This window comes from Pygocentrus nattereri, chromosome 5 (assembly GCF_015220715.1).
Source record: "Pygocentrus nattereri isolate fPygNat1 chromosome 5, fPygNat1.pri, whole genome shotgun sequence".
NCBI lineage: Eukaryota > Metazoa > Chordata > Actinopteri > Characiformes > Serrasalmidae > Pygocentrus > Pygocentrus nattereri.
Window position 1 is genome coordinate 23,597,416 of NC_051215.1, and position 22,078 is coordinate 23,619,493.

Sequence of the window (22,078 nt, forward strand, 5' to 3'; positions counted from 1 at the left end):
TTCATAACCAAATGTCTTAAAACAGAACAGTAAAATAAAAGCCTGGAGGTGAGATGGGGTGTGTGGAGTCAGGACAGCTTAGAACCATTTCTGGGGATTATGGTTCAGTTATGTTCTCTGATTAGAGGTACTGAGATGAACCCTTGAGGGTCCCACCCAAGTGACAAGAGGGGGACTGTCCTAGTGACAGTTTAGTACCTTTATTTCTGTGAGTGTATATTCCCAGATTCAGCACAAGCTCGGCTAATAAAAATCTTTTTTATTCCTGGTTTTTCTAATTCTAGGAACTGTCAGCAGGCCATTTTTGTGAGCAGAGGGTATGTGTGGGTTTGTATGACTAAATGAATTCACTAAGATACTGCGGGGTTATTTAATGATATATACGTTAGGAGAAGGATCTTATACTCTAATTTAACAGGTAGCCAGTGTAACGACATCAGGTTTGGGGATGTATGGTCAAACCATTTGGTCCATGTAAGCAATCTGGCAGCTGCATTTTGGACCAGTTGGAGCTTATTTAGTAACATATTGGAGTATCCAGCTAAAATGGTGTTACAGTAGTCCATGCTGGAGGTTATAAAGGCAATGTGCCTGGAAATGGTGAATGAGTTGCCAAGGTGCAGAGAGACGGCTCTCAAAGAAAATGAAATGAGTGCATTTTCTCTCTGAATACCGTGATGCATATGGCATGAATGAAGACTTCTCCTTGACTTCTTTGACTGTATTATGTGCTTTAGGATTATTGCAAGCAAGCAAAATTTATTTGTATAGCGCTTTTTACAACAGGTGTTGTCACAAAGCAGCTTTACAAAACAATCAGTATTACAGAGAGAAGAGAAAAGAAGAAAGAAAATACGGGTCCGAGCCCCCATGAGCAAGCCAGCGGTGACGGTGGCAAGAAAAAACTCCCTAAAAGAGGAAGAAACATTGAGAGGAACCAAGCCTCAGAAGGGGAACCCATCCTCCTAAGGTCGACACCGGATAGCAAGCTGATCAGCTCAGCAGAGAAAGGAAAGAAAAACACAGAGTCAGTTCTGTAAAGAGTGGCTGATTACAGTAAAACAGAGCAGTGGAGACTCCAGCAGGTCTAGACCTGACAGGGAAGACTAGTCATCAAATGCTTGACTGTACAAGTAAGTTTTTAGCCTAGACTTAAAGATTGAGGCTGTGTCTGATTCCCGAACATTAACAGGAAGATTACTCCAGAGCTGGGGGGCTTTGTATGAGAAAGCTCTCCCCCCTGATGTAACTTTATTAATTCTAGGTACCAGTAGTAAGCCAGCACCTTGTGATCTAAGTAGGCGTGATGGTTCATAGTGGGAGAGGAGCTCACTCAGGTACTGAGGGGCGAGTCCGTTTAGAGCTTTATATGTCAGTAATAGAATTTTATAATCAATGCGAAATTTGACTGGTAACCTGTGCAGGGCTGATAAAACTGGACTAATATGGTCGAACTTTCTGGTTCTTGTGAGGACTCTGGCTGCAGCGTTCTGGACTAGCTGAAGCTTGTTAAGGCGCTTGCTGGGACATCCAGACAGCAGGGCATTACAGTAATCTAACCTTGAAGTAATAAATGCATGAACTAGCTTTTCTGCATCCTTTAGGGATAACGCATTTCTTAATTTAGCGATATTGCGGAGATGCAGGAAGGCTGTTCTAGTGATATTAGTTATATATGTGTTGAAGGACAGATCAGCGTCTATCACGACACCAAGACTTTTTACAGATAAGCTTGATGCAACTGAGAGATTGTTAAGTGTTAAGTTAGACAGTTTGTTTCTAGCTAATTTTGAACCAAGAAGCAGGACCTCTGTTTTATCTGATTTAAGTAGCAGAAAATTTCTTGACATCCAATCTTTTATGTCTTTTATACAGTCCTCAATCTTGCCAGGTTTAATTTTATCATCCGGTTTGCTTGATATATATAACTGGGTGTCATCGGCATAGCAGTGGAAATTTATGCCATGTTTACTGATAATGGTGCCTAATGGTAGCATATATATTGTGAATAATATAGGTCCTAAAACAGAGCCTTGTGGAACACCATACATTACTTTTGCAAGAAGACATGATTCACCCTTTACATTAACAAACTGATATCGATCAGTGAGGTAGGACCTGAACCAGGAAACAGCTGTTCCTGTTACCCCTACAAGGTTTTCTAGTCTATCTAGTAGGATAGAGTGGTCTATTGTGTCAAATGCTGCACTAAGGTCAAGGAGGACTAACAAAGACACATTTCCTTGGTCCGTGAATAATAGAAGATTACATTAACGGCATTTGGCTGATGCTCTTATCCAGAGCAACTTAAAATTTGATCATTTTACACAATTGGCCTGACTGCATGTCTTTTTTGGACTGTGGGAGGAAACCCACGCAGACACGGGGAGAACATGCAAACTCCACACAGAAAGGACACCGGTCGCCCGGCCGGGAAATCGAACCCAGGCCCTCCTTGCTGTGAGGCGATAGCGCTACCCACCACACCACCGTGCCACCAGAGCATTTATAATTTTTACTAGTGCTGTTTCTGTACCATGATGTGGCCTAAAACCAGACTGAAATTTTTCATGTAGATCATTCCTATGCTTGTTAAAATTATTGTTAAAATTATTTTTGTTTTAAGGTTATTTTGTATTTGTATTATTCTTTGATGTGTGTTTTGATTTATAGTGGGGATGGTGGATGATTGTTCTTGTTGGTACTTGTGACTCACCTCAATGACATTATAAATGAATGTTTCATGCAACTGGCTGCACTTTTTTAAAGATGGTGGTTAGAATATTATCAGCAAGACTGAGTGCTGAAACACATCTGTGCTCATAAACCTGTGCTAACACTTTACAAGTCCTTTAGACCAGGTAGTCTGGTTCACTTTTTTGCTCACTGGACCAATCAAGTGGCAAAATTCACTGTGATAAGGTAAGTCACTCTTACCTATCACCAGCCTTCTAAAGGCTTAATGCAAGGATAATTTTAACATTCAGAGATAGACTTGGGAGTGGCAGCGCGCGGGTCACCCAGCTTTTATATTCTTCAGTGGACTGGGGGAAATCGCTGGTGCAGGAGGATCCAGTTTTATCTGTGGAGAGAGAAAACATGTGAACAATTGGCCTAACTGCATGTCTTTGGACTGTGGGAGGAAACCGGAGTACCCATAGTAAACCCATGCAGCCACAAGGAGATCATGCAAAACTGAAACACACAGAAAGGACCCTGGTCACCTGGCAGGGGAATCGAAAGATTTATGAGAAGTTCAGTTTGGTTTAAATTCAGTTCAGTTTGGCTTGTATTCAGTTCAGTTTGGTTTATATATAGTTCAGTTTGGTTTATATTCAGTTCAGTCTGGTTTATGAGTAGTTCAGTTTGGTTTAAATTCAGTTCAGTTTGGTTTAAATTCAGTTCTGTTTGGTTTATATTCAGTTCTGTTTGGTTTGTATTTAATACAGTTTGGTTCATATTCCACTCTGTTTAGTTTATAAGTAGCTCAGTTTGATTTATATTCAGTACAGTTTGATTTATAATTAGTTCAGTTTGGTTCATAATATTTCAGTTTGGTTTATATTCAGTTCTGTTTCATTCATATTCAGTTGACTTTAGGTGGTGATTCTGAATTTGATGCTTCAGTGAACAAAGAACAGAGAAGAACCTCAGTATCATTTACTTCTAAATGTTACCATGCAAAGCTAGACTAATATCTTAGTGATAAATTATAATTTTTAATAATGTTTTAGGCTATGCTATATTTTACAAACTATTTGTTTATATATATATATATATATATATATATATATATATATATATATATATACACACACACACACACACACACACATATATATATATATATATATATATATATATATATATATATGTGTGTGTGTGTGTGTGTATGATGTATAATTAACAAATGCATTTCTTTTTATTTTTACATTTGAAGGAAATCTTAATCTGGTCTCAATCTTGAATCAAACTCGACTACTACAAAGTCTTGGTCTTGGCTTGAATTCGATGTGCACAGAACTCGGTCTCGACCTGGACAAGAGTTTTAATGAACACAGCTCATTCTCTTATTTTGTGACTCTGAGAAAGTCATATGAACATCAACCTTGATTATCTTTACAAGCTTTACAGTATGGTTAATAGACCTAAATGACCTTCTTGACTGACATTTGTAAACTAACAGTATTGTATTTCCAGCCATTTCTGGATTTTCTTTAGTTTACAAGCTGTTTTTCCTTTTCGTTTTCTGTCCAGACAATCTCCGTGTCCGTGTCTGTGCTGACCCTCAGCTGCATTGCCCAGGACCGCTGGTACGCTATCTGCCACCCTCTCAAGTTCAAGAGCACGGCCAAAAGGGCCCGAAAGAGCATCGTGCTGATCTGGCTGGTGTCCTGTGTGATCATGATCCCTCAAGCTATCGTCATGGAGTGCAGCAGTCTGCTGCCCGAGCTGCTGCCTGAGCTGACCAACAAGACCAGCCTCTTCACCGTGTGTGATGAACACTGGGGAGGTGAGGAAGCAGCCGCACTGCGTCACTCATTCTAATGCACAATGGATTTTAACAAATGGGCACGATGTGTTCCCTTCAAACACCAAAAAACAGCGTTCTCTACACTGAAGTTACAGTGCAACATTAGAGAGCATTTATTTCGTTTGTCATTATAGTGGAGATTTTACACACTCTCTGAAAAAGATGCAGTTTTATTCTCATTGTGAAATTGGTATTAATTTTGATTTAAAATGATAAAAACAGTGTAAAACATATTACATGGACAGTTTGCAGCTGTGGCATAGCTCTGTGACTAAGACATGTAAATAAGGCTTTACAGTAATCAAGATGTGAAAATATAAAAAGCATGAATAATTTTGTCTGCATCCTGAAAGGAAAGCATTTTTCTGATTTTAGCAATATTTCTCAATTGAAAGTAACAAACCTTTACAAGCTATTTTACATGCATTGAGAGATATAGGTCTGAATCAAAAATGATGCCCAAATTCCTAGGATAAGGATTTGTCCTTATGGCCAGTGAACCAAGTTCCTTCTTTACGTTGCTGGCAACAGTTTTGGGGCCCAGAACCAGTACTTCCACTTTTTCCCTCATGTAACTTTCATTGTAACTAAAATTACAGGTCATCCAGTCCTTAATACATTTAATAAGACTTTGTAATACACTGAAATTATTTCCCTTTACATAGAGAAAAAGCTGTGTATTGTCAGAATGAAAATGATAACGGCCAATAAAATTTCCCAAAAGGACCATATATGAAGGAAACAAAATAGGACCAAGGATTGACCCTTGTGGGACCCCACATGAAAGATCAGCACATGATGATGACTTATCTCTAATAGCAACCCTAAATTTTTTATTGGATGAATATGAAACAAACCAGTCAAATACAGACTCTGATATTCCAACCCACTGATGCAGCCTATAGGCTGCACCATTGCCAACTTAAAACAAACTGGGACACAACCTGAACTGAGAGATACTAAGTTCACAATTGAATGAAGGTGAATCACCACAGAATCAAAATCCCCATCAAAAATATGGCTGGGAGAAAGTCACCAGGAGAATTCCTCCAGGAAGATCGTTTTATCTTTTCAGCTCCCCTACACTGAGGAACCACTTCGATATTTAAAGAGGGAAACAAAATATTACTCCAAAATAAGATCTGTGATTATATCCAGGAAGAACTTTAAAAACTGTTCAACATAAATCATAGAACTGGGTGTGCTCTGGGCAACCCCATTTAATAACGAGTCTATCCTAGAAAACAAAAACCTAGGGTTGTGTATATTATATGTTATCAAATCATTAAAATATTGGGCTCTAGGATCTTTAACTCTTTTATTAAAAACAAACCACAAATTCTTTTGATATGAATGACAAACTGATTCTGAGAGAGCAGAGACTTTCTCCATTCTGGCTCTACCCTCTTACATATCCTTTTTAACAGTAAAGTGATAATTCAGAGCACAAAATATCAAATTGTTTGCCAAGCACAATACAAGAACAGCATTTCAAAATGTGTAAAAACTCCTACAGAAACATTTTGACATTCCTATGAATTTGTAAAAATAACAATCACACCTCCACCCCATCCAGATGTCCTCAGAGAACTGAAGCATGAATAATTCGGGGGACATAGTTAATTGAGATGCCACTTCTCACCACTTTCGAGCCAAGTCTCTACTAGAAACAAAAAATCGATGCCATTGGGAGAGACAAAGTCTTGCATTACAAATGCCTTGTTTGACAAGGACCATTGAAAAGTGCTGAATTAGGATCTGAGAAATTTCTCATATCCAAAAGCAAAAGGCAGATGGTGTCGCATAGATTATTTAGGTTCAACTTACCAAACCTAACTATGGGTTTCCTAGTGTACAACGTACAAGGAGGTACTGCTGGAAAAACGGCTGCAACCAGGTGTAGCGCTTCCCCAATGAACATCACAAGATGTAAGGTAATCCATAACCAGTTAATAAGGCTGCCCAAGGTGTGGCTAGCAGGACATTGTTTTAATTTTGATTTAAATACTCTAATTTGCTGAATTTAATATATAGGGAACAAAACAAAGCCTAAAATGTTTTTGTTCAACTGTTATGGGACATTTTATATTCTATATTTGTTTTTAGCTAGGAGGATGGTTGTAGGCAGTTCAGGGAAAAATTGCAACAGGCCCTTGGGGGCAGTGAGGAGCTACCTGTGGATTGGGAAACTACAGGTAAGGTGGTGAGAGAAACTGACAAAAATGTGTTGGGTGTTTCGTCTGGTCAGTGGAAAGAAGACAAGGAAAGTTGGTGGTGGAACGAGGAAGTCCAGGAGAGTATTCAGAAGAAGAAGGCAGCTAAGAAAAAGTAGGATAACCAGAAAGATGAAGGAAGTAGGCAGGAGTACTGCGAGGCTAGTCGCATAGCGAAAAGAATGGTGGCAAAGGCAAAGGCTCAGGCCTATGATGAGCTGTATGAGAGGCTGGACAGTAAAGAAGGAGTAAAGGACTTGTATCGTTTGGCTAAACAGAGAGATAGAGCTGGAAAGGATGTACAGCAGGTTAGGCTGATAAAGGATAGAGAGGGAAATGTACTAGTGAGTGAACAGAGAGTGTTGAGTAGATGGAAGGAGTACTTTGAAGAACTAATGAATCAGGAAAACGAGAGAGAGAGGAGGACAACAGGAGGAGAGAGCGTGGATCAGGAAGTGCAGAGAATTAGTAAGGTGGAAGTGAGGGCAGCTTTAAAAAGGATGAAGAATGGAAAGGCAGTTGGTCCAGATGACATACCTGTGGAGGTATGGAGATGTTTAGGAGAGAAGGCAGTGGACCAAGTTGTTTAACAAAATCCTGGAGAGTGAGAGGATGCCTGATGAGTGGAGAAGCAGTGTACTGGTCCCCATTTTTAAGAACAAGGGTGATGTGCAGAGCTGCAGTAACTACAGAGGTATAAAGTTGATGAGCCACACCATGAAGGTATGGGAAAGAGTTGTTGAAGCAAGGCTGAGGCGAGAGGTTCAGGTCAGTGAGCAGCAGTTTGGTTTCATGCCAAGAAAGAGTACCACAGATGCAATTTTTGCGTTGAGAGTGTTGGTAGAGAAGTACAGAGAAGGTCAGAAGGAGCTACATTGTGTCTTTGTGGATCTAGAGAAGGCATATCATAGCGTGCCAAGAGAGGAACTGTGGTACTGTATGAGGAAGTCAGGTGTAGCTGAAAAGTATGTTAGGGTGGTGCAGGACATGTATGAGGATAGTGAGACAGTGGTGAGGTGTGCAGTTGGAGTGACAAATGGTGAGGGGTAGGGTTACATCAGGGATCAGCTTTGAGCCCCTTCTTGTTTGCAATGGTGATGGAAAGGTTGACAGATGAGGCCAGGCAGGAGGCTCCATGGACCATGATGTTTGCAGATGACATTGTAATCTGTGGTGAGAGTAGAGGGCAGGTGGAAGAGAATCTGGAGAGGTGGAGGTTTGCATGGGAGAGGAGAGGAATGAAGGTCAGTAGAGACAAGACGGAATACATGTGTGTGAATGAGAGGGAGGCAGGTGGAAAGGTGAAGATGCAAGGAGTAGAGGTCGTAAAGGTGGATTACTTCAAATATCTTGGGTCAACCATCCAGAGCAATGGACAGTGTAGAAAAGAGGTGAAGAAGTGGGTGCAGGCAGGATGGAGTGGGTGGAGACGGGTGTCAGGGCTGATGTGTGACAGAAGGATAGCAGCAAGAGTGAAAGGGAAGGTTTACAAGACAGTAGTGCGTCCTGCTATGATGTATGGTTTGGAGACTATGGCTCTGTCTAAAAGACAGGAGGCTGAGCTGGAGGTGGCAGAGATGAAGATGCTGAGATTTTCGTTGTGAGTGACAAGGATGGACAAGATTAGAAATGAGCAGATCAGAGGGACAGTGAAGGTGGAGCAGTTTGGAGATAAAGCCAGAGAGGCCTGGTTGAGATGGTTTGGACATGTGTTGAGGAGGAATAGTGGATATATTGGGCAAAGAAAGTTGGAGATGGAGCTGCCGGGTAGAAGGAGAAGAGGTAGACCTCAGAGAAGGTTTATGGATGTAGTGAAGGTGGACATGGAGATGTTCGGTGTGAAAGTAGAGGAGGCAATGGATCGGGCAAGATGGAGGCAGATGATCCACTGTGGCAACCCATAAAGGGAGCAGCTGAAAGAAGAAGAAGAAGAACATTTGTTTTTAGCTAAAACAGACAGTTTGGCCCCTCCTGGTGTGGAGCTTCTACATTATGTCTAAAAACATGGTTTTTAATAATGAACTCCTCTTGGATGTTATTTTGACAAAATTTTAAAATCTTGTGAGTTGCTCCCTAGCAGCTTAATAACCTCTTAGGGTCCAAATGCTAAAAGTATACTAATGAGAGGGTTATGACATGCTGACCTGTTTGAGCTGTTTTAAATGTGCAGTTATCAGTTAGCTAAAATAGATATATATTTTTAGTATTTAAAAATTATATCAGTGCTAAAATGATGTTATAATATACTGAAACATGCTAAATATGCTATGTAGCAAGTGATAACCATAGCCATAGCATGCTACAGCTTCGAACACCAACAGCACAGGTTTGATCCCAGCTCACTGAAGGTCCAGTAACACTAGTGTAGAGAGTAAGAACTCAAATCTTCATGAGTTTGTGTGTGGAGCTTCTAGCTTAGCTACTTTCACTCCACTATACTGTCCACATTAGTACTAGAAGCTAGTGTTAGCTCAGAGAGCTGGCTAAATGAGCTTCACACCACAACACAGGTTTGATGGGTGGCCTAGCAGTAAGAGCACAGTGTGGGTAAGGGACAGGGTTTGGAAATATCTGTTTATACTTATAAATTTTTGAACTCTTAATGAGTTTTAATGTTTAGGGACACTCCTATGGCATTATGATTTTAGACCAAAGGGTCATTAGGGTTTTTTAATAGCATCTCCCCTTTACTGTTTGGAGAGTAAGCCTAGACTGAATAAGATTTTAATGGTAAATCAACATTGGCAATGCACTAAACTGACAATCTAAGTAATTTTGGGCTGTTTCTTTTGGTCCAGTCATCATAAAATTAATTCACAATGTAAAAGGCAATAGACACTGGAGATAAATGGAGATACAAGGTCTTGTTCCAACAGCAGCAACTTTGCTGTACTCTTCATATAAAATGATCCTCATATGTTTCATACCAAAATGCTCCATTATCTTTATCACTACTTCATCACAGTTGCAAACTCTCTGTATGCTGTTTCACACAAGTCTCTGATGTGGACTGAATGCAGAACGAAGAGTTAAGGTGATCAGATGGAATGGAAAGGGTGGCTTTACAGAATTTAAAAAAAAAAATGTTTGAACTGTATTTCTGTGCTGGATCATAACAAAGATAGAGAATCATACATTAATCAGGCATAACATTATGACCACTTGTTTCTGTGCTCATTGTCCATTTTATCAGCTTCACTTACTTTATCCAATAAACAAATCCAATAAAGTTGGGATGTTGTGTAAAACATAAATAAAAACAGAATAGGATGATTTGCAAATCCTGTTCAACCTATAATCAACCCACCTGACGTTGGGACAGGGGCATGTTTACCACTGTGATACATCACCTTTCCTTTTAACAACACTCAATAAGCGTTTGGGAACTGTGGACACTAATTGTTGAAGCTTTGTAGGTGGAATTCTTTCCCATTCTTGCTTGATGTACAACTTCAGTTGCTCAACAGTCCGGGGTCTCTATTGTCATATTGTGCGCTTCATAATGTGCCACACATTTTTAATGGGAGACAGGTCTGGACTGCAGGCAGGCCAGTCTAGTACCCGCACTCTTTTACTACGAAGCCACGCTGTTGTAACACAGGCAGAATGTGGCTTGGCATTGTCTTGCTGAAATAAGCAGTGATGCCCCTGAAAAAGACGCTGCTTGGATGGCAGCAGATGTTGCTCCAAAACCTGTATGTACATTTCAGCATTAATGGTGCCTTCACAGATGTGCAAGTTACCCATGCCATGGGCACTAACACACCCCCATACCATCAGAGATGCTGGCTTTTGAACTTTGCGCTGATAACAATCTGGACAGTCCTTTTCCTCTTTGGCCTGGAGGACACAACGTCCATGGCTTCCAAAAACAATTTGAAATGTGGACTCGTCAGACCACAGGACACTTTTCCACTTTGCATCAGTCCATCTCAGATGAGCTCGGGCCCAGAGAAGCCGGCGGCGTTTCTGGGTGTTGTTGGTATGTGGCTTTCGCTTTGCATGGCAGAGTTTTAACTTGCACTTGTAGATCGAGCGACGAACTGTGTTCACTGACAGTGGTTTTCTGAAGTGTTCCTGAGCCCATGTGGGAATATCCATTACAGAATGATGTCGCTTTTTAATGCAGTGCCGCCTGAGGGATCGAAGGTCACGGGCATTCAATATTGGTTTTCTGCCTTGCCGCTTACTTGCAGAGATTTCTCCAGATTCTCTGAATCTTTTGATGATATTATGGACTGTAGATGATGAAATCCCTAAATTTCTTGCAATTGCATGTTGAGAAATGTTGTTCTTAAACTGTTGGACTATTTGCTCACGCAGTTGTTCACAAAGTGATGAACCTCGCCCCATCCTTGCTTGTGAATGACTGAGCCTTTCAGGGATGCTCCCTTTATACCCAATCATAACACTCTCCTGTTTCCAATTAACCTGTTCACCTGTGGAATGTTCCAAACAGGTGTTTTTTGAGCATTCCTCAACTTTCCCAGTCTTTTGTTGCCCCTGTCCCAACTTCTTTGGAACATGTTTCAGGCATCAAATTTAAAATGAGTCAATATTTGCAAAAAACATTAAAGTTTATCCATTTGAACATGAAATATCTTGTCTTTGTAGTGCATTCAATTGAGAAATAGGTTGAAAAGGATTTGCAAATCATCGTATTTTGTTTTTATTTACGCTTTACACAATGACCCAACTTCATTGGAATTGGGGTTGTAGGTGCACTTTGTAGTTCTACAGTTACAGACTGTAGTCCATCTGTTTCTCTGATACTTTATTAGCCCCCTTCTACCCTGTTCTTCAGTGGTCAAGACCCCCATGGACCCAGACAGTGCAGGTACTATTTGGGTGGTGGATCATTCTCAGCACTGCAGTAACACTGACGTGGTGGTGGTGTGTTAGTGGGTGGTGTTCTGGTATGAGTGCGTCAGACACAGCAGTGTTTTGTATAACTACAAAGTGCACCTATATAGTAAGTGTAGCTGATAAAATGCACAATGAGTGTAGAAACAAGGTGGTGGTCATACTGTTATACCTGATTGGAGTATATAGAAACATCATATTTGATGCACAGGCGAGTTCACGGACCCCAGTGGGTTAACAGGGAGCTTCCACTCTTTTTGGAAGGCTTTACACTAGATGTTGGAACATTGCTGTAATGACTTGGTTGAATTCAGCTACAACAGCGTCAGTGAGGTCAGGTGCTGATTAGTGCTGGATCATAAAATGTGCTTCAGTTGATCCCAGAAGGGTCTGATGGTGCTTCATAACTCTAAAATGGGGGCTGTACACCCCTACACCAGCGCTTGGCTTGTATGCCTGAGCTTTGCACTGTAGTGCCAGTTTTTTTCCTTAGAGGCTGCCTGGTTGTGTGTGCTCAACAATTTGGATGCTTTAAATAGCTAAATCCACTAAATTTGTTTTGAATGGTAATCTGCAGTGTCTGTACACAGTTGGATATGTAGGGCCAGATTTATGTATGAGCACAAATGCAGTGACAAACCTTAATGTGATTGCAGTACGTACCTCAATGTACTTAAATTTAATGCTTCTTATCATGCAAAGTGCATGAAGCCCCACCCACTAACTGCTTGCTTGCTGTGAAATAAAGGCAACGTCAACACTTGAGGCAAAACAGAAAATGAAAGTTCAATGATGAAGAGACGGCTGTGTTAATGAATGAAGTTCTCTCATAAAAACATGAGCCACGTTTGCTTGTAGCCTAATAATCCGACTAATAGCTCAATCGGAATAGAATCCGTCCATGTAAACACCGCAATCAGAATAGACTAGTCAAATTGAGTCCATTCAGAATACAGTTTCTGTCTGATTGAATGAGTTGGGTAATCCTCTAAATAATCAGTTAAATAGAAGAATAATATGTTTGTAAGCACCTGTATCTGATTACATTCCCTATCGGAAAATTTAAGTACGTTCTGCACGTGCGTCGCATCACAGTAAAAGTTTATACCGTTCAGCGTGGTGGAGCAGAAACTGGTCTGCAGAGGAGACGAAGTTTATGCTCTGATCTTTAAAAGACGGTGGTAGGAGGGATGTCCAACTTATGTGTCTCAGAACACGAAGTCTTCCTCTCAGCCTTCTTTAATAAAAACAAGTGAAGGACGTTTTCCTGAGTCTGACATCATTTTAAAGCAATTAAAAACACAAGTGCTGGTCTTTCTCTACACTGGTCAAACTGACAGGCAAAGAGATCTCAGTAAGAGTAGCTACTCTGATGATAATGCCAAGAAATGGGTCTCAACACAAGTATTATTATTAACAGTGATAAGAGGGTAACAGATACAACATCAGGCCATGTAGACAATAGTGTATTTTATCTCTTTTGAGTAGCTCTTTCTATTGTGTTCTGAGCTGTATTACAGCAGTTCTTGTTGACACTCACACTTGGGTGATTTGTCTAAAGCCGAATTAACCTGAGTGTTCACTAAACCCAATAAGGATTCCTAACCTGCACTTGACAAAGTTGCATGCTTATAGGAGTTTCACTGGCCGGCTCTGTAAGGATTCCAGCACAGTCAGACACTCGCAGATGATTGTAATCGAAAGGGCTTCACTGATATAAACAGAGTTCCAAGTCGTAGTCAAAAAAAACAGGCAGAGTCCAAATCCAAAATCAGAGAAAACAGCAAACGCATCCAAGGAGCAGGGAAGAAAGCGCATGAACCGAACACAAATAGCAATAGATCATACATGAAAGATATCACAACAAAAAAACGCTCAGTAAATCAACAGAGAGTGAATCAATACTTTGCAACATCTCTAAGCTATAGCCCGGGCTATATACTATTCCACGTACATCACACAGGTGATGCTTATCAATATTCTGGAGACCTGGAGCGCTGACAGGGGCGTTGTGTCACCTGTCATGTCACGTGATCTTCCAGAGGATACTTGGAGATCGAGTCCATTTCCAAGGCTGCGTGCTAGGCTCCTGGGGGGATTACATGTCAAAAGGTCCTAATTTGAAAAAGGGAATAAGCACCACAGACAGCTGAGTTTGTACGTCCTAGTGTTACATATACCATAAAACACATACACCAATCAGGCATAACAACAAGCACCACACACACTAACACACCACCACCATGTAGTACTGCAGTGCTGCGAATGATCCAGCACCCAATTAGTACCTGCTATGTGAATGTCCATGGGGGTTCTGACCACTGAAGAACAGGGTAAAAGGGGGCTAACAAAGAATCAGAGAAACAGATGGACTACAGTCTGTAACTGTAGAACTACAAAGTGCAGCTACAGAGTAAGTGGAGCTGATAAAATGAACAATGAGCGTAGAAACAAAGACAATGGTCATAATGTTATGCCTGATCAGTGTATGTCATAAATAGTGAAGTATTTCTGTAAAATAAAGATCATTGTTATTAAATAGAATCCATGAAGCTATTTCTCTCTCTGTGTGTATATATATATATATATATATATATATATATATATATATATATATAGAGAACACAAGAGGAAGTGTGTTATCGCAAAATAACATTACAGCTGTGTATTTGGTCGTAAATCATCACAGCCACGATGTTATAGTGATAACACATGACCTTGAGGGTTCTATTGCTTTTATACAACAGTTAAATATATATAGTAAGAAATTAATAAAATGGGCCGTGACCGCAGCGTTTAATATGTTTTAATGTTCAGTTCCTTCCGCCAAATTACAGTTCCTTAACAAGCAGCTTGTTGCTACATCAGAGTAACGAGCTCCGCCCACTCGCTGCACAGCTGGCAGTTCGTTCTCCAGCACCCCACACAAACCAACTAACAGTTTGGGAATTTAGTGTAGTCTCATCTTCAGAGTCAGACTAAATCGGCTGTGATCTTAAAAGTGTTCCTTTTTTTGTTTGTGGCAAAGTAAGAAGTAAAAACGTTTAAATGACTCGAGCATCTCCTACAGCTGTCAAAGTCGTTGCTTAGCAATGCCATCTTGAGTGATGCAGCCTTTGTGAAAAACCTGTGATGTGATGGTGAAATAACAGCGCAGTTAGAACGCTTCTCAACCAATCAGCTTGCGTGACCAGAACTAACTGTTGTATAATACATTCATACTTTTTGTCTATGATAGTCTTATGGCTGCTGCTTATTAAGTGGCGTCAGCCTTGACACATCCGTCTAAACTGAAATTGATGTTGTTTTTACTCAAAGTGGCGTGTGATGTTTTGGGTTGCAGTGAAGAAAGAAATTCAATTTTTAGTGTCACGTATTGATAATAGGGCTGCCTGAAGTGCTTAATGGCCTCATTTGAAGGACACACATGTATGAATCCATATGCAATGGATGACTTTTGAAAATAAGCAAGATTTATCTCTTTCTACCCACTTAGGTGACCCAAATGCTTAATACAATTTCCCATCACTTAAAAAACTGCAAGTTTTTCCTTCCATTCACTTCTTCTTTTTTTCTTTTTCTGAGTTTTTCTCTGTGTGCAGAACCAGAAAATATTCATTGTATTCTGCCTTAATTGGTTCGTCTACAGTTGCCCACCCCATGTGTTTCGTTCTTTTTTAGCATTGCTTTTCCCTGAGTGGTTTCCTTTTAGCGCAAACAACTCTCCCCGCGGAGCATAAATGGCATGCTTTTGTTGCTTACCTTGTTTATGCACATGTTCTCCGACTGTGATGTGATTGTTCTCTTTGCTGCAGATGAGATCTATCCTAAGGTCTACCACACTTGCTTCTTTATCGTTACCTATTTCGCTCCTTTGTGCCTCATGGTCCTGGCGTACATCCAGATTTGTCATAAGCTCTGGTGTCAACAGGTAAAAACTTTGAGTTTCTATCTTTCATTTCTGCTTATAACATGTTGACCAAAGTAATATTGTAAGTTTGTGCCCATGAGCGTGAGTCCTCAGTGAATGTCAGTGAGTGGAGCTAATCGGCTAAAAATGAAAAATTAAAATAATTTCTAATCACTCGCCCAGAACTTTCCTTTACTGTTAGACAGTAGAAGGATGTGTTTCACTAGAAAAACAAAGACAACTCACCTGTATGTTTCATTTTTTCTACAGCAAATGGATTTTGGGCAGTACTGGGCTAGCATTACTGCTGCTGAGTGCTGATTGGTTGGCGAGCGGAGCAGCTCATTCGCTGTTCGCGCTCACTGTGTTAAAATATTTTATGCTGGAAATGAATGTATTATTTTACATTTAGAATGCTTGAGCATTTATGAAGTACTATTTTGCTCAAATGCTCCATCTCAACCCATTCATTTTGGACTCGCTTGGGAGCGCCCTCTAGTGTTTGAGAAACTGGGAAGACATTACAGAATGTAAATTCTCCTCTGTACAAGTTCTCTGATTGGAGTGTAGAAAACAAATGTCAACATGAAGGTGAAGCAGAATTGTAGACATGTAGAATAAAGAATCCCTGACTAGACAAATTTTTTTATCCCTTTTTCCCAGGAAAAGTGGACATGTGGTCACTCCAAATGAACTACTGAAATACTATTTAAAGGGTATTAAGGCACATTGACACATTGAAGGCCTTATGAATAAATGACACAATTTTTTCTGCATCAAAACTGTACACAGTTGTGCAAATAATGAACAAGCAAGCAGAAAGAAACTTCAAGTGCAGAAAGATTTATTTTGATCCTCACAAAACAGGCAAACAGTGGAGAGGGATTCATTGCTTCATTCAGGAGCTAAAACTATGTCAAGTAGTAGTAAAGGCAATGGTTCTATATAGAACCATGAACCCTTAAAAGTACCCTTTGTATGATTAAAGGGTTCCTTGCATCATGAAATGGATCTTCAGATTGATGAATAATGTGTTGAATATGGTTCAGTATAGAACCTTTTGGAAAAAGGTTCTTTATAAGGATCAAAAATAGTTCTTTTATTGTTACACTTTGAAAAATGGCTCATCAGATTAACTTGATGAAAATACTTAATGTAGCAACAAACAGCTAAACTAGTTACATTCAACTCAAAATATTATATTGATTAAAATAATCATTGATTCAAAGTGTTAATTTTGGTTGAACTAGTTAATTTACACTATATTTCCAGAAGTATTTGCTCATGTGGCTTCACACGCTTATGAGCTTGAGCAACATCCCATTCTTAATCCATAGGGTTTAATATGATGACGGCCCACCCTTTGCAGTTACATCAGCTTCAACTCCTCTGGGAAGGCTTTCCACAAGGTTTAGGAGTGTGTTTATAGGAATTTTTGACCGTTCTTCCAGAAGGGCATTTGTGAGGTCAGACGCTGATGTTGGACGAGAAGGCCTGGCTCACAGTCTCCACTCTAATTCATCCCAAAGGTGTTCTATCAGGTTCAGGTCAGGACTCTGTGCAGGCCAGTCAAGGTCTTCCACACCAAACTCGCTCATCCATGTCTTTATGTGCACTGGTGCGAAGTCATGTTGGAAGAGGAAGGGGCCGTCCCCAAACTGTTCCCACAAAGTTGGCAGAATAAAATTGTCCAAAATCTCCTGGTGCTGAAGGATTAAGAGTTCCTTTGCATGCCTAGGTGCTTGGTTTTATACATCTGTGGCCATGAAAGCAATTGAAACACCTGAATTCAATGATTTGGATGGGTGAGTGAATACTTTTGGAAATATAGTGTACTTGTTACCACATTAAGTATATTTTTTGGGTTAATTAATGAGTCATTTATTACAATGTACAAGCTTGGCATCGTAACAACTGAAGAACCTTTCTTGATGCTTTAAAGAACCATTTTCAAAAAGGTGCTATATAGAATCATCTACAGGACATTCTTCATCAATCTGAAGAACCATTTCACCATGCAGAGAACCTTTAATCACACAAGGAGGTCTTTGAGTGTTCATGGTTCTATATAAAACCATCTTCTTTACTAAAGAACCCTTGAAGTGTGCTCATGACAAAGCAGAGGGCAAAGTAATTCTTTTGACATTTGTCAAAAAGTTGTAGTTTCTTTGACACAGCCTCTCCGTTACCTTGCTTGTTGCCATGCCAATGGCTCAGACAACCGTGATTGATCGATTGATTGAGTCAGTCTGTGTCTGAGTGAGTTGTTGTCTGAATAAATTACGCAAATAGGTGCACTCAGTGTGTGAAGGCCTTAATACCATACATAGTACTTGTCAAGCCCAGTTCATGATCATCCAGTGAGAAAGACAATGAAGAATATTATAGACAGTTTTTAATGAAAGAGATCACTAGAGTCCACTCTGGAACGACTTTGTTAATGCAATTTACAGCTGTGATTTGGTTGCCATAGATCCAGTTTTCCTTCTGGCAGGTGATTTCCATCAATTGGCATGTCATTTGCATGAAGTCACTGTATATGCCTGTATTAACCCTTTAAACTCCTTCAGAAGGTGGGCGTCGTATGAGGCTGTAACATCTTCTTTCCAGTCAAATAGGTGGTGATTTCATTTTAAACCCTTATAATAAACGAAGCTGTTTTTTTCTACTGAAAGTCGACCTGTTTTTCCACAAATCTGGGCTATAAACTATAAACAGATGGCATCTCTTCAGTGATCTCCTCTGTAAAAATTACTTTTATAAAATAACACAAAGAGCGTCTGAGATTTTTGGCTTTCAGCAGTAAATTGTAAGCATATAGGAATATGTGTGATCATAAAACACATGTTCTGTTAATTTGAGGGGTGCTTTTAAAAAATATAAATAAATAAATAAATAAATAAATAAATAAATAAATAAAATAAAAATTTGCATTTATTTCAGGCTGTTACTGAATAATTTCCCTTCCGATTTGGTTCAGATGGACAAACCAAAATATACTCCAGGTAATAACAGGTTAATATTCAGCATTACAAGGCAAATGACTGAAAATTCACACTAACCTTATTCTGATGATTTGCACTGAGTGGTGTCAGCCAAGTTTGTGCAGTCTGGACAATTTTTTCTTCTTGGGATTTTTAAGGATTCATTGCCATAGTTTTGATGTATAGTTTGTAAAAGCCTCTCAACGTTACCCTTCTTTGAAAGTGTGAGGAATACTTGGCAAATCAAACATGTATTTGGAGTTTGACACTGTAAAAATTAGCCCTCCTCCCACTCTGCATGAAGGAGGTAAGTTTTCGGTTTCTTTGTGCCTCGATCTTACACTCATCCTCTGAAAGACTCCGTGTAGGTTACAAAAGGAAAATGCAAAAATGGCGTATCACAAACTGGATACTGATAAATGAAAACTTTCTAAATCGCTAGAGAGACAAACTCACAGCAGTGCTTTAGATGGCTGTGGTGTAGCTACAGTAGCTAGCAGTGAATTAAAGAGACAGTGGCCACATTTCTCATCGGTTAATCATGTTGACCTGCCCACCACCAAAAGCCGTAAGAAAGTGATTAAGTTTGATAGCCTGTTTGAATGAGGGTCCGATCGACTGTTCAATCGTGATTGGGTACCCCTGCTTAAAAGTGTTCACTATCCCGCAACACTCTGTGCAAACTTCTGACTTTTTTCAAATGTCAAGCTGAGAAATTAGGATAACTGAATGTGTTTTACTCCTTCTAACATTCTTAAACTAGAGTGATAAAACTTTCTAAATCAGTCTCTTCAGAGCTGGGCGTTAAAAGTATGATGACTCTAATACCACAGCAGTTTAAAGTAGGCACCAGTCTAAATTATACTGGTATGTCTCTGCTAAGATTCCTGGGACGTCGTCAGTGCTGCAGAGGAAGTGGAAGTCCCTGCAGTGCTCAGCTCAGACTGCAGGCCCCGGGGAGTCGGTTAAGGTCAGGACCAGTGCGGTGACGGCCGAGATCAAGCAGGTGAAGGCACGGCGGAAGACAGCGCGCATGCTGATGGTGGTGCTCTTCGTCTTTGCCCTCTGTTACCTCCCTATCAGTGTCCTCAACATCATGAAGAGGTACTCTGCAGGCTTGGTTTTTAACTTTTGCTGGTAAATTGTATGTCGTTTGCAGAATAACAGCCCAATCAGAATAGTTTTTTTCTGTGGTATCTACGTAGATACAGCCAAGCAAGCTCTCCCATTGGTTAGGACTTCAGGAGCTGGACTGAGGGCCTCTCACCAGTATAATTAGGAACTAACAAAGGAATCAGCCAATCAGATTTTGATTAAAAATGAGTAGAACCAAATTTATGAGAAAAACATCACTCTAGCCTTTCTGGACGTTTTAGATACGTCACTCACTGTTAATACCAGTCATAGTCTAAGCAGGTTTGGGTTAGTTCTTAGTCTTAGGAATGGAAAACAGTGGCAGGGGAGGGGGTTGACTTCTTTTTTCCTCTACCTGTCATAATCAGACTCTAGATAGCTAGCTAGCTAGCTAGCTAGCTAGCTAGCTAGATAGATAGATAGATAGATAGATAGATAGATAGATAGATAGATATTTATAGATGCAAAAATGGAAGAAGTAAAGATAATTAATAAAAAATATGCTAAAACAACAATACACATATGATCAGCAGTACAAAAATGAGTAGTAAAATTGCATAAGTACTATGCCACTGACAATGCAGTGGTGCATATCACATGCAACACTTATTGAACGTTTATTGGAGGTTTACAGATGGATTATTGGACAAATGGACATATAGATTTTTCTTTATTACTGTATTTTGGTTTAACAAGTTGTTTACACCTATAAAAATAAAATAAACAAAAATAATAATAGTGAACACAAAAATGAAAGTAAAATTTATACGTATAAAATTAATGGACATAACAAAAGAAAGAAAATCAACATTTCAGAACATTTCATACATAATAGTGATCATTCCTCAGTTTTATAAGTGCTTCCCACCCTTTTTTAAATGTTTTTTTTTAATGCAAAGTGAGCTACATATTCTTAGTTCCTTATTAAAATTATTCCACAAACATACATCCTTTGACAGATATAAATGTATTTTTATATATATTATTTTATACATAGTATTTGCTCATCTGCTTTCACACACATATGAACTTGACTGACATCCCATTCTTAATCCATAGGGTTTAAAATAATGTCAGCCCACCTTTTGCAGCTATAACAGCTTCAACTCTTTTGGGAAGGCTTTCCACAAGGGTGAGGAGTGTGTTTAAGGGAATTTTTCGACCACTCTTCCAGAAACACATTTGTGAGGTCAGACACTGATGTTGGATGAGAAGGCCTGGCTAGCAGTCTCTGCTCTAATTCATCCCAAAGGTGTTCTATCAGGTTCAGGTCAGGACTCTGTGCAGGCCAGTCAAGTTCTTCCACACCAAACTTGCCTTGTGCACTGGTGGGCAGTCATGTTGGAACAGGAAGCAGCCATCCCCAAACTGTTCCCACAAAGTTGGGAGAATTAAATTGTCCAAAATCTTTTGGTGCTGAAGCATTAAGAGTTCCTTTGCATGCCTAGGTGCTTGGTTTTATACATCCTTTCACTGGAACTAAGGGGCTGAGCCCAACTCCTGAAAAACAACCGCACATAATCCCCCCTCCACCAAACTTTACACTTGGCACAATGCAGTCAGACAAGTACTGTTCTCCTAGCAACCGGCAAACCCAGACTGATCCATCGGATTGGCAGACGGAGAAGTGTGATTTGTCACTCCAGAAAACATATCTCCACCGCTCTAGTGTCCAGTGGTGGTGCTTTACACCAGTGCATTCCACGCTTTGCATTGCGCTTGGTGATGTAAGGCTTGGATGCAGCTGCTTGGCCATGGAAACCCAGAAAACCCAGAAAAGTGGCGACTTCTGCGCGCTATGCGTCTCAGCATCCGCTGTCATTTTACGTGGCCGACCACTTCGTGGCTGAGTTGCTGTCATTCCCAGTCGCTTCCACTTTGTCATAATACCACTGACAGTTGACTGTGGGATATTTAGTAGTGAGGAAATTTCACGACTGGACTTGCTGCACAGGTGGCGTCCGATCACGGCACCACGCTGGAATTCACTGATTTCCTGAGCGACCCATTATTTCACTAATGTTTGTAGAAGCAGTCTGCAGGCCTAGGGGCTTGGTTTTATAGACCTGTAGCCATGGAATTGATTGGAACACCAGAATTAAATTATTTGGATGGGTGAGTGAACACTTTTGTCAATATACTATATGTGTTCCCCATAGTTAATATTTTCTGTCTTTAATTGCAAACAGCTTCTGAATACAGTTTGGTAGTAAAGTGTTTTTTGCTTCGTACATTGTCTTGCAGTTTGAAGGTCAACTAGATCACTGAATTTTAAAGCATGTAATTTAATAAATAATGCATAATAGGTTCATAATAATCTGATCTAATCTAATTCGTATGGCTTTCTTCTGTAGCATGAAAATAGGTTTGGTGTTGGTTTTATATGTGTTCCCCCATATCTCCACACAGTAGGTCATGTATGGAACTACGACAGAACAGT

The 22,078-nt window shown here is 40.0% G+C and overlaps 1 protein-coding gene across 1 annotated transcript in view; it reads left to right on the top strand.

Moving 5' to 3' along the window:
• hcrtr2 (hypocretin (orexin) receptor 2) overlaps window positions 1–22,078 on the top strand; it is an 83,283-nt gene that overhangs the window by 53,461 nt on the left and 7,744 nt on the right. The window contains exons 3-5 of the mRNA XM_017694049.2: window positions 4,258–4,513; window positions 15,426–15,541; window positions 19,388–19,608. Coding sequence (XP_017549538.2) covers window positions 4,258–4,513; window positions 15,426–15,541; window positions 19,388–19,608 — 593 coding nt within the window. The remainder of the gene's footprint in view (window positions 1–4,257; window positions 4,514–15,425; window positions 15,542–19,387; window positions 19,609–22,078) is intronic.